This window comes from Phyllostomus discolor, chromosome 6 (genome assembly GCF_004126475.2).
Source record: "Phyllostomus discolor isolate MPI-MPIP mPhyDis1 chromosome 6, mPhyDis1.pri.v3, whole genome shotgun sequence".
NCBI lineage: Eukaryota > Metazoa > Chordata > Mammalia > Chiroptera > Phyllostomidae > Phyllostomus > Phyllostomus discolor.
The window spans coordinates 128,839,921-128,858,523 of NC_040908.2; the positions used below are offsets into that span (position 1 = coordinate 128,839,921).

At 34.8% G+C, this 18,603-nt stretch overlaps 1 protein-coding gene across 2 annotated transcripts in view; it reads right to left on the bottom strand.

Moving 5' to 3' along the window:
- SBF2 (SET binding factor 2) overlaps positions 1-18,603 on the bottom strand; it is a 432,668-nt gene that overhangs the window by 163,886 nt on the left and 250,179 nt on the right. For both annotated transcript variants that reach the window (XM_028514405.2, XM_036029007.1), the window contains exons 7-13: positions 16,292-16,424; positions 14,898-15,006; positions 12,903-13,016; positions 10,470-10,547; positions 6,862-6,975; positions 6,293-6,421; positions 3,281-3,379 (exon numbers count right to left, since the gene is read on the bottom strand). In XM_028514405.2, the coding sequence (XP_028370206.1) occupies positions 3,281-3,379; positions 6,293-6,421; positions 6,862-6,975; positions 10,470-10,547; positions 12,903-13,016; positions 14,898-15,006; positions 16,292-16,424 (776 nt within the window). The remainder of the gene's footprint in view (positions 1-3,280; positions 3,380-6,292; positions 6,422-6,861; positions 6,976-10,469; positions 10,548-12,902; positions 13,017-14,897; positions 15,007-16,291; positions 16,425-18,603) is intronic.

Genomic DNA, 18,603 nt, shown 5'->3' on the forward strand with positions numbered 1-18,603 from the left:
GACATCAAACTCAAAAAACTACATAATGATGTTATGGAAGAAGCAAACACTGAACAGACAGAAGACAGAGGAGTTGCTAGGAGTCAGAGGTGATGGGAAAACGTGACTCTCAGGGCACATTAGGAAATTTTTGGAGTAAAAGATGTTCTATGTTCTCACGATGGTGGTGGTGGTCATATAACTTCATTCATTTGTCAAAACCCAGAGAAATGCACATTTAAAAAGGGCCAATTTTACTATATGAAAATTTATCATAGTGAACCTGACTTAAAAATGAACAAACGGCCCTGGCTGGCGTAGCTCAGTGGATTGAGCGCGGGCTGGGAACCAAAGTGTCCCAGGTTCGATTCCCAGCCAGGGTACATTCCTGGGTTGCAGGCCATAACCCCCAGCAACCGCACATTGATGTGTGTGTGTGTGTGTGTGTGTGTGTCTCTCTCCCTCCCCTCCCCTCCCTAAAAATAAATAAATAAAACCTAAAAAAAAAATGAACAAATGAATCAGACATGATAGGGCGAGGAGTTTGATTTCTATGCTTTGGGTTAGGACCTCATTTTCTCATAATAATCTAAATAAGTTGTTTATGTTTTCCTCTTTGAAGACTAAAGATTATCACAATGTTTTACTTCATTCTTATAACAACAGCAACATTTCTTTATTTACAGTTAGCCAAGAGTACAAAAGTCATCAGTGTCGAGAAGAAACTGAAAAATTAAGGTTTGCTGTTAAGGTATTTCAAAGGGAAGTAAGGGAAAGAGCTAAATACACATACCAGACTTCAGTACAATAAAGTATTTACAAACACCTGAATGGAATTAACAGCTCTCAATTATAACCCAATAATAAGGATACAGTAGTTAAATTACATGGTTGGCTCTTGCTTACCAAGGGAATTTTAGAAGTGTGATTTTTTAAAAACCTGACTAGTTAAAAATAGAACCATCTGGATTATTTTCCTTGCATTGAGGGCCATCCTTCCTTCCTCTGAGCCTCATACTTTCTGCGTGACCAAAGAAAGTATCTTTACCACTGTGCCCTGCTTTATAACTTTGTAACGTATTTACTTCAGAAATGTTGGGACCATCAAGGGCTTTAAAAACTTAAAACTAGAAGGAGTTTCGGAAAGTCTGAGGACAAGCCGTTGGGATATTCTCAAATTCTTCCCCAAGATGTATCCTCCTCTCAAGAATATCAGGGGAATTATGTACCTAGAAAATGCTAGCAACAGTAGGTGCCTAATGAATAAATACCAAACAAATGGAATTAATAAAATTAAATTAAATAGAATTGGATTATGGGAGGGAAAAAGTACAATAAGTACAAAAGTACAAGAGTACAAAGTACAAGAAATGTAGAGTTCACTTGAAGGGCGATTTCCACCTCTTACCCAGTAACGCAATCCCTCATGACGGCCTTTAAATAGGTGTTAAAGGACTGGGTCCGTTTGTGTTTCACATTCCCCTTTAAGAGTATATAATTAGTTGATATTTATTTTACTGCAGTTTTCATTTTGTGTTGGCTTATCTATCACAATACTTAAGAGTTCTAGGATAGCAAGAAACAATTTTACTTCATTTCCGTATCAGAGCAGCTTGGCATACTCCTTAACATACATTGTGGACTCAATCACGTAACGGAGACACACCTGTGTCACAAGCCCAGCTCTGGTCTCTTACTGGCTATAAAATTTCGCAGTTCAGGAGTAGGCTGGTAAAGGTCTAACAAATAAACATTAAAGGAATCAGTCTCAGAGTATCAAACACTGACTCCCAGCTGATGTTTTATTTTTTGAAATCCATCAATAAATCACTCCAAGTATAAAATCAGCAATTGAAAATACCACTATTTTTCCAACTGAAGATGAGCCAGCCTAATGGAGTAAAAGAATACAGGCTTAGGAATTGGACAGATAAAAATTCCTAAATCTAAAATCTGGATTCAATCACTTAATAGCCATATGATCCTAAGCCAATTATCCCCAGTAAAACAGGGATAATGACACCTATTTTACATTATTGATATGAGGATTAAAGATCATATATGTGAAGAGCTTAATCCCATGCTTGGCATGTTGTTTAAACACTCAATATTTATTATTACAATAGGTCAAAAGAAATATATCACAAGTTCATGGCATACATTACTTCTACACAGCCCTCATAAACAGCACAGTCCAGCACAGCCCACAAGTTTTCCTTCTGACCAAATTTTACTTAAGTTCCAGCATACTAATCAGGAAATAGATTTATGTGTTGGACAGTTATATGTGGAGTTTAGGGTATCAGTCCAAAGGATGCATTTTAAAGTAACTTCAGAAATAAAATGTATAAGTAATTGAATAAAGGAACACAATTTAGTATTCCCACTTTTTTTTATCCAATTGGTTCTCAGATTTTGAACAGATATAACTAATGATTCAACATCGAAAAAGGTGCACCTATGCAAATAGTCAAGTTTAACAATACCAGGATACTGGCCTCAAATCCCCCTTAACTCCATCTCCTGAAAAATATATCTTCCCCAACTTCCCCCTGGAAAAGCACACTTTCCACTAACTTTTCTTTCCTTAGTAAAAGAATTGAACTCTGAAAAAACTTTACAAGCAGGAGAAAGAACTTGGAATCCATTAGTCAAAACCCACTTTTCCACATGTACATAATCTCCCCATCATGGCAGGTTCTCTCATTTCCTGGTATTCAAATTATTATTTCACACCATGCCAGTGTGAACTATGAAATCATTTACACTTATTGCATTTCTTTTATATGGGGAATATTTTCACCATTGAGTTTTTGTAATTGGTCATTGGACAATTGCTGTCTTTCAGCTTTTTACTCTCTGTTGAAAACAATTCAACTCAGATGATTTTCCTGGTCCAGGTAACCCTCACAGTAATAAGCTAAAGCAGAGTATGTCAGTCAGTTCTGTCCAAGTCAGTTCTGGTCTCCAGTGGGTATAATCTTCATGTCTTAAAATGCCCAGTAAACTCTTAAGAAGACAAAAACCTAAATGAAAATCACAATGAGGGCAAATGACAAAATGGAAAACTGTGACTAAGAAGTTTTCACAATACAGTAATTGAGAGAAAAATCATTTAAGAAAATACAATCTGTTTTGATGTGTAGTACCAATTATAGTATCTTGTGAACTTATAGTCCAAAGGTCTGAAGTCAGAACAAAATATTATCACTAGAAAGACAAAATTTTTCACTTTTTCAAACAAAATACTTTATCAGTACTTTTAACATTAATGACGGTCTAAATAAATATACTTACTTACATTTTTGAATAGCTGCTCAGCAAGTTCTCTAACATGCTTTATCATCTTCAGTGGGTTATTTTCTTCAACTTTAATTCGCTCTACTTCAAAAGCTACCAACTTGAAAAAAGAATCAAATGGCAAAACATCAACTCCAAAATATGGTGAAACAGAAAAATGTGTGATAATTTCATACAAGTAGCAAGCCAAAAAGCACCCAAAATATGTAATACTACTAAAAATATTGTATATTCTTACTGGGCTTCCCCTCTATTCTAGATTTACAGAGTCTGTCCAGTCATTGAACAGTCTTGTGGTTTCTCCCTGATGATTTAGGGCCTTATTTCTTCTTGGGAAAAGTATTTCTGGAACTCAGAGGGACCCTTTCATTCTCCAGGCCTCACGTAAATATTTCTCTCATTCAGAGAATTTTGGATAGTCAGAAAGTCTCCAAACATTTCCCTAACTCACAAAACATGAACCAAATGTTCAAGTCAGGTCACTCAGATGCTAGTTCTAGCTCTCATGACAATAAGATTTGGAACAAGTCACTAAAACTCCTGAGCTTCAGTTTCTTCATCTCTAAAATAAGATAAAAGAACAAGATGACCTTCCAATTCTCCAATTACACAAATTCCAACCCATTTTCCTACTAACTAATTTGCTGGGAGAACTGTGTGTGTATACTTGGAATGAAGAAAAGAGTATTGACAGGAAAAATATTGTGTAAGGAGGAGGGGTAGACAGATGGGTGAAGTTTTAAAAAAGGGTTTACAATTTTTCCTTCTAGGAACTAACAGATTCACTGGAATAGACAACATACAAAACCATGACCTCACCTAGTCTAGGTCAGGATTCAGAAAGACTGTCTGACAAAGGCAAACACTGCTTTCCTTCTAACAGCCTGGTGTGATGGGAGTGTGGGGGTGAGCTGCTTCTCAAAGCTCCATAATCCTGTCATGACGCAGGCTGCTGGAAGCTAAATGAAAACAAGGGTTCCTTTCCCAGAAGCACCCAGGATTTTCCTACACAAGCACATTCTAGTGCAAACCAATTAAATGGTGAAAGAGGATAGACAAGAAATGACTTAGGTCTGATGTCTCATTCCTTTTAGGCCCCTGACTGAAGTATACACATGAACTGGCTTTCAGTAACATCAACAAGACACCAAAACTTGTCACTGACGGGAGAACACAGAACAGGATGAACCCTATGACAAGACCCAATGGGAATCTTGGACAGAGTCCTTGCCTTATTATTGTTTCCAATCTAAAGAATGAAAAAAAATGTGTATGTGTGTGTGTATTCATATTTTCTTATATATATATATATATATATATATATATATATATATATAGCTTGTGTATATAAATATACATAATAAAAGATATGTTGCCATATAAAGTTGAGAGACACAAAATAAAGCTTAATGCAGACTAGTAGACCTCCAATCTACTTTGGAAAGGGTGGTAAGATAAGAGCAGAGTATGAAGAATGGAAGGTTATAGTCAGACTGAAAGGTAGAGGGAGGACATACCAGGTAAGGGAAGGACTTACAAAACTGGTCAGAGGCTACAGCAAGCAAGCTTTCTGAAAGCAACCAATATGACTTATTAGTTGTGATGGAACTGCCAGAGGAGTTTTGGATTGGCCAAACTATCTAGTTTGGATAGACTAAGGGAATTTGGATAGAATGAAAGGGGGTACATAAACCAGTATTACTATTCAGGATGCTTCAGAGACTAATAAAATGAAAACTAGAAAAGACTCTGAAAAGCATTTAATTTAATCCCCCCAAACACTGTCTCAATTACTTAGGATCTAAAGGCTGATATATGTTAATATCAGATAACCAATGATCAATCATATTTAATGTTGACATTAGAGAATCAGTGATCAATAACTGATGAAAATGAATTCTTCACCCTCAGGGAATTGCTCCTAAATCCTTGTAGGATTTGTTTTATTATGAACTAAAGCATTTGGTGCAGTTCTCCATACTTGGAATTAAAACATGTGCTTCTTTCAATCTTACTTTTGAATACTTCATTACCTTAACAGAGAATTAAAGATCCTTCTCTGAACCAAGGGTCTTTAAGATCTTGATTCCTACCTTCTCTATATTATAAAATAAAACCAGCAACACCAAAATATGACCACTATTACTATTCTCCACTACACCTTGGGTGCTAGGAATGTTTTTCTTTTATAGATTTCAAGGAACTTTTATATTTATTGGTTCTCCCATCCAAGTACTAACCAGACCAAACCCTGCCTAGCTTACGAGATCAGACAAGATAGGGCACATTCAGGGTGGTATGGCCTTAGCCTATTGGTTCTAACACAGTGTTCTTTCAGAAACTGAAATGGGAATAACAGTCCTTGTTCCATACACCAGAATGGGCTGCCATGAAAAGTTAAATGACAAATGGAAAGATGCATTAAAATAAGAGAAATCACAATGAATACAAAACAGCACCTTTATTTTAACTCACGTCTGTTTTAACTTTCCCTTTATATGGCCAATTCCTTCAGAATAGAGATTTAAATCTCTTTTATACATTTAATATCTCCCAATGAAGCCATTATGGATTAGGAAGAAGGCTGCGAAGCTAGACTGTGGTTCTAGAACACTGATAGACAACAGAAAACTGTTTGAAATTCTGTATCTATATATTAAACTTAGACTTTTCCTCCATGAAACCAATAAAGGAATCGTGTTATACCTTCAAAAATAAATCTTCTCTTTATACAATCACTCAAAGATTTTAATCAATTATTTAAAATTAAGTTGTTCAAGATTTCATGTATGTTGCGATATCCTACAATTATACTTTTTCTAATTTTTCTAATCCACATTTTAATTAATTACCAAAATCTGATAAGCATAATAGTAAATACTTGGATTATCTGACATTTAATTTAAAATATAGTTATGCTTTTGATTAAAAGTTTAAAATACTATTTTTTTACTTTTAACTACTAGCCTCATTTTGACTGTAAATAATGTACTCATTTGATAAAAAACTATACCTCGTCAAAGAGATCACAGGATCTATAGGGAGGACCTCTTTCTGAAACAAAGCCTGCAAATGCCATTCCATTGAGAACTTTAGTGAGGAAATCATTCTCAACCAGACCGCGCTGCCCCAAGAAAGCTGTCTGAAAGAAAGAAAACATGAAATGAGTAATTTATCACTTGGCAATGAATGAATGCTGGAAACAAAATATAATGGAAAGATAATGCTTGAATAAATGTCTTCATGCACAAAGGTGTTACTATAAAATACATCTCTCTAAAAGATTTTTGATATCTGAAATGCCACATGTATTGGAAAGAATAAAAGTGAATCTGTTTGTAAAGCAGGAGAAATCAGAAATTAACACTCCATTTTAAAATAAAAACCAATTTAAAGTTAACATACTCTGAAGAAAAACACGTCAGTTCCATAATTTTATTAAATACTATCTATCCACACAAAACAGAGACTTTAACTTCATTTGATATATTAAGGTCAAAATACATGGCCAGAAAAAGACAACCAAGCTGCTTTATTTAGAGTCTACTTTTTGGACAGATTCAACGTAGTTCTGCATCTTACCTTGTGAAAATGTATTACTGGTTCTGCATGAATTCTTATAAGTTGTAGGCATGATCTATATCCTTGGAAAAGTTGTGCAAATAATCTAAGAAAAACTGCACGTACTTCTTTATCCTGAAAATATAAGAAGAAAACATGTTAGGTAATTGAATTTTTTTAAAAAATTTACTTATTTATTTCTAGAGAGGGAAGGGAGGAAGAGAGAGCGAGAGAGAGAAACATCAATGTGTGGTTGCTGGGGGTCATGGCCTGCAACCCAGGTATGCACCCTGACTGGGAATCGAACCTGCGACACTTTGGTTCGCAGCCTGTGCTCAACCCACTGAGCTACGCCAGCCAGGGCTGAATTTCTTAAAAAAATAATGAAATAATCACAAAATCAAAAAGTTGTAAAGAACTTGAGGATTATTCAATAAATCTGCATGTCTGTGCTTCCTATACGTCTCATTTGTGGCAGCCCTGAGTAGTGGGGCATCTAGGCTGTTCCACTGCTGGGACAGCATAGGCTGTTAAATGGTTCTTTTTAAAGTTGAACCAAAGAAAACTTGCCTCTAGCACATTCAATTTTCTTATCGGAAAAACATAAGTCGCAGTATCTCTCCTTTCAATGTATTAAAGAATGGCGTAATACCCAAGTTGTTTGATTTTTAGAGATGTCAAAAGAATTTAAAACTCAAAAGACTATTTTCAACCATATTTTGATTATGCTACTATGGTTGTCCCATTTTTCTCCCCTTTATTCCTCACCACATGGAACCCCTCTCCTGCATCCCCCCCCCACCAGCTTAGTTCATGTCCACAGGTCGTGCATGTTAAGTTCTTTGGCTTCTCCATTTCCTACACTATTCTTAACCTCCCTGTTTATTTTGTACCTACCAATTATGCTTCTTATTCCCTGTGCCTTGTCCCCCATTCTCCCCCTTCCCCTCTTTGCTGATAACCCTCCATGTGATCTCCATTTCTGTGACTCTGTTCCTGTTCTAGTTGTTTGCTTAGTTTTTTTTTTCTTTAGGTTTAGTTGTTGATAGTTGTGAGTTTGTTGTCATTTTACTGTTCATAGTTTTGATTATCTTCTTTTTCTTAGATAAGCCCCTTTAACATTTCATATAAGAAGGGTTTGGTGACCTTATCTGGGAAGCACTTTATCTGCCCTTCCATTCTAAGTAATAGCTTTGCTGGATAGAGTAATCTTGGATGTAGGTCCTTGCCTTTCAATACTTCCTTCCAGCCCCTTCTTGCCAGCAAGGTTTCTCTTGAGAAATCAGCTGAGAGTCTTATGGGCACTCCTTTGTAGGTAACTATCTCCATTTTTCTTGCTGCTTTTAAGAGTCCTTATTTTTAATCTTGCGTAATGTAATTATGATGTGTCTTGGTGTGTTCCTCTTTGGGTCCAACTAGTTTGGGACTTTCTGAGCTTCCAGGACTTGCATGTCTATTTCCTTAGCTAGACTGGGGAAGTTTTCTTTCATTATTTGTTCAAGTCAGTTTTCAATTTCTTGGTCTTCCTCTTCTCCTTCTGGCACCCCTGTGATTCAGATGTTGGACCTTTTAAAGTTGTCTCAGAGGTTCCTAAGCCTCTCCTCATTTTTTTGAATTCTTTTTTTTCCCCACTGTGTTCTGGCTGAATGTTTATTTCTTCTTTTTGTTCCAAATTGTTTATTTGAGTCCTGGTTTCCTTCCCTTCACTGTCGGTTCCCTATATATTTTCCTTTATTTCACTTTGCATAGCCTTCACTTCTTACTTTATTTTGCGTCCATACTCAAGCATTTCTCTGAGCATCTGATAGGTTGGCTATCTCCTAATTGCTTAGTTATTTTTCTGGAGTTTTGGTCTGTTCTTTCATTTGGGCCATATTTCTTTGTCTCAGTGCACTGTTATATTGTAAGGGGCAGAGCCTTAGGTATTCACCAGGGCCAGCCACTTTACTGCGTTGTGACGTTGTATGCGGGTGAAGGGTCAGAGAGGGAACAGTGCCACTTGCTCAGCTCTCACCCCACTTTTAATCACTTCCCCTGCTACCCCCAAGTGAATTGTGTCCTTCTGTTGGTGATTCCTAGGTGTGTGGGCTTGTGTACATTCTAGAATCCGGTGGGCCTCTCCAATGGACTCTCCTGTGATGCTGGGAGTTTCTCCCATTGTTGCAACACCCACATGTTTTTACTGCCAGAGGTTCTGAGGCTTTATTTTCCCCACGCTGGAACCCTGGGTTGCATGGTCTGTCTCACTCCCCAGTTGTTCCTCCCAGTTTATCCACACGCAAATGTGTGACTGCCCAGTCCGCCAGCCACCATGTTGCCACACATTCTCTCCTCCCAGGCTTCCCATCTCCAACCCTCCTACTAGGCCTAGATGAATGTTTCTTCTTTAACTCCCTGTTTGTCAAACTTCCATGCAGTTCAATTTTCTGTCAGTTCTGGTTTTTATTATTTTTTAATTGGTTGTTATCCTTCTTTTGGTTGTGGAAGAAAGCGAAGCATATCTACCTATGCCTCCATCTTGGCCAGAACTACATACCATCAAAAGACTATTTTTAAAGCCTATAAAATTTTTCCAAAATTTACCCAACTTATAAAAATCTTTTCTTATATTAATAAGGTATGGCAAACTCTGTTTTAATAATTCATGTTTCAATGAAATCACAGGTTTAGAACTGTAAGAAAACATACCGACTTATTTAGTCAGTCTTTTATTTAATTATAAGGGAAGAGTCCAGAATGCTTAAGGAACTTGTTAAAGGTGTCCAGCTCTATGAAGCTCCTAATTGGTGAGAAAGTTCATCTATAAGAAATGCACTGATAACGGGGGGAAGAATGGAAGGGTTGTCAAGGAACATGTATAAAGGGCCCATGGACAAAGACAATGTGGGGAGAATGTGAGAGGTGGGGGTGGGTAGTGTGGGGTAGAGTAATGGGGGAAAAATGGGGACAACTGTAATTGAACAACAATTTTAAAAAAACAATTTAACATAAGAAAAAGAAATGCACTGAGTAAAATAAAAAAGGGATCTCTGTTATATACGCACCCTTTTTTGGCTTCTAATTGCAACTGTTTTCATCTGCTCACTCCTCAAACTTGATTCTCTCCTGTTATTAACAATCTGTTTCCATTTTTTGTAATCTACTCCCCCCTCCTTTTTTTGTGTGTTTTTATAATCCTTGACTGACCCTTTTGATATGCCATTTAGCACAATTTTCCAGGGTGTAACCTAGGTTACCTGGTAACCTAGGTTACCGTGTAGCCTAGGTAACCTAGGGTGCAACCAAATAACCTAGGGTGCAACCTAGGTAACCTAGGTTTCCAGGGTGTAACCTAGGTAATCTAATTTCTGATTTTTTGTGCCCTACTTGCTCATGCCTCCTTGGGATAAGTCTTAGCCCTTCTCCCTACTGGGTTAGTGTGCTGTCCTGTGGCTCCTCCTTGAGCAGGCCACAAGGTGAGTCTATGGCAATTCTCTTCATTTCTAGTTTGCTCAACTTTTTACTAGGCTGTCCAACTAACTATCATTATTTTTACTAGACAGTCCATCTAATCCAGTATCTTCAACAACTATACAAATAAAAGTACAGTCCTCTTTAAAAGCACAAAATTAAAATCTTAAACTTCTTACCAGCATTTTTGAGTGGGATAAAGCTGTTCTCGGAGGGGGAAAAGCATGATCTGCTACTTCCAAATCTGGGTGTAGAATCTAAAGCAAAGAAGTTTTGTTATATAGAAGGTCTTTATGTCAATAAAACCTACTATTTATTGTACATGGAGCATTAGATGAAAAAGTGTCAATACATGAATTACAATATATTTTCTCCATGAACTACAATGCTGTTAGCTGAGGCAGCTCTGTATGTATACACATTATTGTGAAAAGATCTCCAGGATAAAATATTTAATGAAAAATACGTATAGTATAGTCTCATTTATTTAAAAATAAATCTTAAATGTATATATGTACATGCACTGCTACACACATAAATGAAAATGTAAAGTTGTGAAAGAAGATACACTAAGCTATAAAATAGTAGTTACCACTGGGAAAGAAATGGTCTAGGGCAAAGCTATTTGTCTATATAGCTGAAAATTTTAAATAAGCATTTATTTTTAATGTTCTTAGTATAATTAAAAGTTCACTAACTGAAATATTGAGGAGAAATGAGATAAGCTTAAAAACTTCACAGTCCATATGAGTAAATGTACAATACAATGAAACAAGTACTATAAATATATAAAGAACATATGTGAAATATAAGGTATTATTAATTCAACTTAGGCAAACTACAAAAAGAAAGTAACATTTGAGTTAGGCTTTGAAGGAAAGCAGGCTGGGGAGAAAAAGTATACAGCAGTTTGTTTTTTAGTGTGCAGCAACTTTTTTTTCTGCAGAATCATTTTCAAATACTCAGGTTCTGATAGTATACTCAAAATAGACCAGAAGACTCAAAACTATATTTTAAAATTACACTAAAACAAGACAATATTTATAATCCAACTATCCAATCACTACTACAGAATAAAGTCTTAATGTCTATACAACCATCCATGGTCATTACACAGTTCAAGTACTGCACTGCCATTTGGTTATAATTATTTAGTAAGGAAACAAAGCTTACACTCGTGTATCAAAGCTCCCACACAGTCTGCCACACGTGATCTCTTTTTGGTCCTATCTGACAATACACTGTGCTCTCAGGTCGTGTTCACGGCGCTACACTGCAGCACGCAATGCGCCACTGTGCTTGTCAACTACAAACACTGCATACTCAGTTTCCCCCCAAGTAATTCTATTCATTGATTAAATTTGGTAGCACAAGTGTTGTAGGTGAAGGTTTACCAGTGTGCAGCAGAACCTCTACCAAGAGCCACTGACTTAAGAGTTAACCTCTTACTTTTGTTTTCTATTTACCCCCAGAATAATTATAAATATCAATATTAAATAGTCATATGTAAGATTTTAAAACTTATTTAAGGTTTCTAGAACATTAAGCTTTTTTTCAGTCACTCAAGTATGACCTTCTCAGCTTTTGATATATCCATATACCACCAATGCAATTATTTAGCTACAAATTACATTAGAAAAAAAAATCAGTTGTCTCTGAATGTTCCCATCCTATAGATACCACTATAACAACTTAAAAACCAATATAAATTTGAATTTTTTTAAAAATAAAATTCATCATGGTAAGCCTAGACTTCTGAGTTCCTATTTAAGAACTATTAAAGTTCCTATTAAGAACTTTAGTTGCTATTTAAGGAAAAAAATTTTTTTAAACAGCTCACCCTACAATATTATTCAAGAAGAATATGAAGGCCTTAGTTCTAGTCACGGCTTCAAATGCAGAATTTCTAAGTTTTAATTTTGTGATGATGGATAAATGGGCACCTAAAACATTATCAGTACAATAAACTACTGTGCTTTTAGAAATCAAATAAGGTAAAATAACTGCAAAAAAATGAAATTCATTTCACTGAGAAACATCCAGACCACATGATTTCTTAAAACTTTGCTACATAGAATGCTGGACATTTAATCTATCTATAAGATACATCTTCCTGTAGTAACTTGAAAACATTGGTAAAAAAAAAAATCACACTGTTTTGCGAGTAGCATATCTATCAAAGAGGAATGAGATGTCAACAGGAGGTTGAAGGAGAAGGAACAAGTGCTAGCTTTTAACAGGGGGTTTGGGCAATCAGTGATTTCGAGGCAGAGTCTAGTCTTGTTTTCACTGGTGTGTTTCCAATATACTGAATACGACAGCATCAGTATCCTGGATATTGAATATCCAATACTAAATGTTCAGTATCTGATATACTAAATAAATATGCTGAAGGAAAGAATGAATATATCACAAATACCCAGTTACACATTCAGGATTCAAAGTATATTCTTTAGATAATGTTTAGTAAAGACTTCTAAATACTACGTAAGACTATATTCATGTTTTAATACCTTTTTAAAGAAGTAATTACAATGTTTATGATATGTAGTTCTAATTATCTTTGTTACCTTTAAATCAAGAGAAAAATACTATTTTACAAAATGGCATACCAAAGAAAGAGCTGCTTGAGTCTGATGCAGAAGTGGTTCCGGGAGGGGGGAGAGGTGAATACATTCAGGAATTTTAATAGTGCCTCCATCCAAATCTGCTATGATTACATCTAACTGAAGGAGAAAAACATTAATATAATTAATAAAATGTATTTGTTGTTAAGCAAATTAATGTAGCCTTCACTAATTTGAAATGAGAAGACAGAGGCATGGAAGAGACTCCTGTTGTCCACAGTGCTAGAATGCTGGGTGCATGGCTTCCCAGCTACTGTCTATAGCAGTGCCCCCTTTTCCGTGATTCTGCTTTCCCAGGTCTCAGTTATCCTCAATCAAATGGTCTGAAAATACTGAATCCCACTGCATTTTGGATGCTTCACTATAGAAGTGTAGCTATAATCTAAATGACCCAGCAATCATTACATGAGTTAATAAACAAAGCAATAAGTGTACACCCAAATGGTACTGTTTAGGTGTTCAAGAAATGGATTTTTAGCATTTTATAACAATTTACAAATAACTTACATAAAAATGTAAAAAAACAATAAAGTAAGACAAACTAGTCAAGATTGCTGAAGTTATTATGTTGAAAACAGGATTAAAATTCATTCTAGTTTATTCACCAAAAAATGAAGAAATTTACTTTGGGAACACATCAACTTCCAGAGGAAAAAAATTTGCTGGAAAAAAATTTCCTACAAATAAGATGGGTATACTTCTAATTAGTATTATACTAACTAGGTTTATACTGATTTATGCATATTTTTATACAGTGATATCAAAGTTAAAAACTAGATATCAACGAAGAAAATTAGGCAGAATGATTAATATATGAATGAGGGTCCTGTTTATAATTACAATGTTGAATAGTCTTTTGTCAGTTTAAATGACAACCTATGATTTGATTACAATTGTAATTATGTATAAGTACCAATAGAGCTTACTTACCTCTTTTCTGGCACTTAAAACTAAAACAAAAGTAGAAATATAAGATCTTAAAGATCTGTGGATTGCAGGTGTCAGATAGCCCAACTTTTCAGGAAAGAAGTATTTTTAAACTTCCTGAAAAATCTCATGCAATCTGTCCCTTGCACTCTACACACAGTGCTTATGAAAACCCCTCTCACATTGAGAAAACCATCTGGCATCACTGGGTAGCTCTAATGGTTGAAAACTTTCATACTGAGCAAAAAATTGTTTCTATACTCACTATACCTGTTTATTTTATTTCAGCCTTTTAGAGCTACAAAAAAGAAATCTTATCCTTATTTCCTATGACAGTCACTTGAATATTTATATTTAGTTATCAAATAATATTAGGTTAGTACTTCAGAAAATTTCCTTATGATCTCACATGATATAGTTTCTAAACTCTTGAGGATCCTGGATATCCTTCTCTGAAGCACATTATTTTCTTACAGTCCCTCTTAAAAGTGCAGAACAGAGAACCAAACCCATTATTCCAGAACTGGCATGCGTGTGGAGCATTACTTTCCTTCTTTGGGATTTTTACTCATATAGCATGAGAAATAGAATAATTTGTTGGGGCTTATACTGAATTTGCATTCCACTAAAACCTTTCCCTCTTTTGAAAATGATTTTTGCCTTTTAGTTATCAACCATTTAGCATTAACACACGCCTCATTTCAAAATATGAATAAATTAAAGTACTTATAACAAATGTATAAATAGAATACCACCTAACATTATTTTATCTTCCTTTCCCATAGATAAGATGAAGAATACAGAAAGATAAACTTAATATGCCGAAAGAGGGGGCATTTAAACATATTAATAAATTTATTTTGTAAATCTCTCATATTTACTATTGGAAAAATTACTGTTTAGATTTTTCAATGATGCTTTTCTTCCAGCCAATCTTTTCGATAGGGAATACAATAGAGCTGAAAACAGTGGTTAATTGAAATGTTATAAAACTCAAAGCAATATGATAAACCTCTGGCCTCAATAACTGGCAACTTAAAGATGAATACTTACAAGTTCATGGATATCAGTTTTAAAGACTGAGTGTACTCCAATAATGAAAGGTGTTGGGGAACTTAGAACTTCTAGTAGTTGAGCCGGGAGAATGGGAATATAAGGATAACTGGAAATAATAAAAATATATGTGAGATATGTTTGTTTTTCCATAGTCCACACATATTTTCATCTACATGCTATACATTTTTTATATTACCTAAGTTTAGAAATTATCAATAATGTTTTCATGGTTATTAATATTTAATTTTCAAAAGGACAGATTTTTAAAAATCTTCAGGTGAAAGATATGATTAGATATAATAAAATGTAAAATAAATGGAGTGCCCAGTGGTACCCCAACAAATTCAATAAGAAGTAAAAAGGTAAAATAAACAGAATCCTGGGCAGCTTTCTTATCCCTTACCCCTCCTAGGCAAGCAGTCTCCTTAGGTTTTTTAATCTTCCTTGAAAGCAGTTTCCTTACATGACAATGTGACATCAGACAATAACACTGACTCCCTGATGGGCCTTCCCCATCAACACCGGTCATTCGTCTGCATGAAACCCACACTCAAATTCCATTTTTGTAGACCTGATTTTTCATTCAGTAAGAGTGGTAAAGTACAAAAATTAAGGTCTAGACATATTTAGGGGTTAAGAAAAGCACATACATAAAAATCTTTTAAACTTTTAAAATAAAATCTACAGACAGTCTAAATTTTATTCTGGTTTGTATGAACTTAAGTTTCCTAGATGTTATGATTAATAAATTGATAAAACCATATATTAGAATAAAATATTCTACTTATAGCACTATCAGACATCACTGCTTAAACTGTCTTGTTTTTTACTTTTTATCATGGGAAATTTTTAACCTACTCCTCAAAACCCAGGAAACCAGACAGGCCCATGAAGCCCACATGTCCAATCCAGATCTGACCACTACTGATGCGTGACACATATATACTGCTGCCCTTCTGTTCTCTTCCCCACTGTATTATTTGAAGCACATTTTAGACATTATATTATTGGTACCAAATACTTTAATAGGTATCTAAAAAAGATAAGGTCTCTTTTTTAATAAACCCATAATACCAATATATCCCCTAAAATTAATAATTCTTTAATATTAAAAAATCACAGCACTAACTTAATGCTATCACCAACCATATCCAAAGAGAATTAAATGCTACTGACAATACTACTCTTAATTACTTTTTGACTAAATTAATCAACACTCATTAATGGATGGCTTGGCAAAGTTCCAAATTCCAGGCTAGACTTCTATCAAAATTCTGACTGTAAAATATGACCTTGTGGTTCAAACTATTATTGTGCAATGGCATTTCGACTGATCATTAATAACTAACACATAATTTGGAAATAAATAAAAGTACAAGTAAAAATCTCACCTGTATTTAAGAGGAAACATTAAAGATTCCAGGGCTCTACAAGCATCACTAAGTCTCTGGAAACTTGCGGAATGGAAGAGAACCTTGTTTTCTGTGAGGACTGCACAAAAGAGGCTGAGGACATTTTGAATTCCTGAAACACACGAGCAAATACTCACCAAATGCATTTAATTTTTATATGTGTTGCCAACAAACACAGACTTAGAATGACATGGAATGAAAAAGCCCGTATTTTTTAAATCCCTGAAGAAAAATACTTGGTTAAACTATAAATTCCATACAACCTATGGGTACTTGTTTTTTTCAAACTTTCAGTTTTGTCTTTATATTTCAAGTCAACTTAACACTAGTTAAACTTACTAGTTGTTTAGAAACATACTATTACCTTCTTTTCAACTAAATCTCCAAGGCCTTTCCTTAAATTCCTATTATAGATGCTGGCATTGCTCTAATAACTTTTTTCCTTTTTACAGTTCTTTTTCTGATGTTAATATAACCACACCAGCTTTGCTGTTGAAATTTTCCTGGTACAGTAGATCTTTTTCCATATTCTTATTTCAATCTTTTTTCTACTTTTTATAAATAGCATATAGTTGACATGTTTAAAAAGCCCAGTCTGACAACCTTTTTAACTAGACCACTTACTCAATCTACACTCATTGTAATTATATACATATATTATTTTATACTTTTATTTGTTCTACCTCTGTTTGCCTTTCTTTATGATTTCTACATATTTATTTTAGCTCTTCTTTTATCTCCTCTACCAGTGTGGAATTTATAAGCTGTGTTCCTTTACTTATTTCATCTTTTAGTGGCAACTCTAGAAAATAAAGCATACATACTTACCAAATTGAGGTTAAGTACATCATTTCTTATTTTATCTTTTATTACTGTATCATCATTTTTATATCTACTAAAGCTTAACTACATGAACCCACTAAATAAAGAGTCCCCATTAGCTAGCTTTCTCAAAGTAAAATACTTCCTATATTTTGCTTAACCAACACATGCAAATTTCTTCTTGGCCCATTATTAGTTGCTATACTCTTCTTATTTCTAATTTATCTCATATGATATATCTGAATTTACAGTTCAGGTTTTTAATTTTCTCTCATTTAGGCAAATGTAAGAGTATCATAACTTGTTTCCCTAATCCAGTCCTTATTAATTTCAAATCTATCCTCCACATAGTTTCTAGAACATGGACATAAAGTATAAATCTGATTGTCATTTTCATGCCCCAAACCCTTCAATATTTTCCAATACTCTGGGGGAGTGATTTCTAAATGCATTCTGGTTCACAGGAGCAATTTAGTAACAGAAGCTTTGCTTCAACTTGTTTAATATGTTAAATCTCTCTGAGACTCAGTTGGTAAAATGAGGAGAATATTAAAGTCTATCTTTTAAAGTTGCTATAAAAAGGTAATGGGATAATGCTTGGGAGTTCTCAGCACAGTACCATGATAAATAAACAAGACATATTAGCTGATGTTACGGTTACTCTAATTATCGTAGTTGTTACCATTCAGTTCCTTTGAGGTTAGTTAGGGCTCTAATGCTAAAAATGTTTGAAAACACCTAAACCACGCCACTAAGTCTGAGCTCCAGGCCACAAGCCTTCAAGGTCCCACTCCCATCTTTCCAGTCCCAGTGCCCCTCCCCCACCCGTGTGATCAACATGGATCCAATCTAGCTCTCAGACACTTACTTCAGTTTGATGTCTCTGCTACTTTTGCTCGATTTCTTTCTGCCTGATGTCCCCTTCATTAAAACGAGAATTCCTCAAAGATAGCACAGGGCCCTCTACACTGATATACCTCCCCCTGCCAAGCACATCTGCTAGACAGGAGGCACTCACTGAACTGACAATGTCCCTGAATGGTGACATGAGTCATTATTAAGAGATGTTAAAACTTCTATTAAAAGATGTCAGAGAATACCTTTATAAACGCGGATAGGGAAAGCATAAAATATACGAATCATAAATGAAAGGATGGATAAATTAAATAAAATGTGTCAAAAGGACATTATAAAATGAAGACAAGTATCAGACTGAAAACAATTATCTAGAATGTATATAAATGTAAAATAAGTGTACAAAATGCAATTTTTAAATCCCTACTAAAATCAATAGGAAAAATCAACAAAAAAGAATAGAGTTGAACCATGGGAGTAAAGGACAGAAAACTGTACTTGAACAATGATTAAAATAAAAAAAATAGGAATAAAAAAAAAGAATATAGTTGAACCTTGAATAACATTGGTTTGAACTGTGTGGATCCACTTATGCTGAGGTTTTGGTTTTTGTT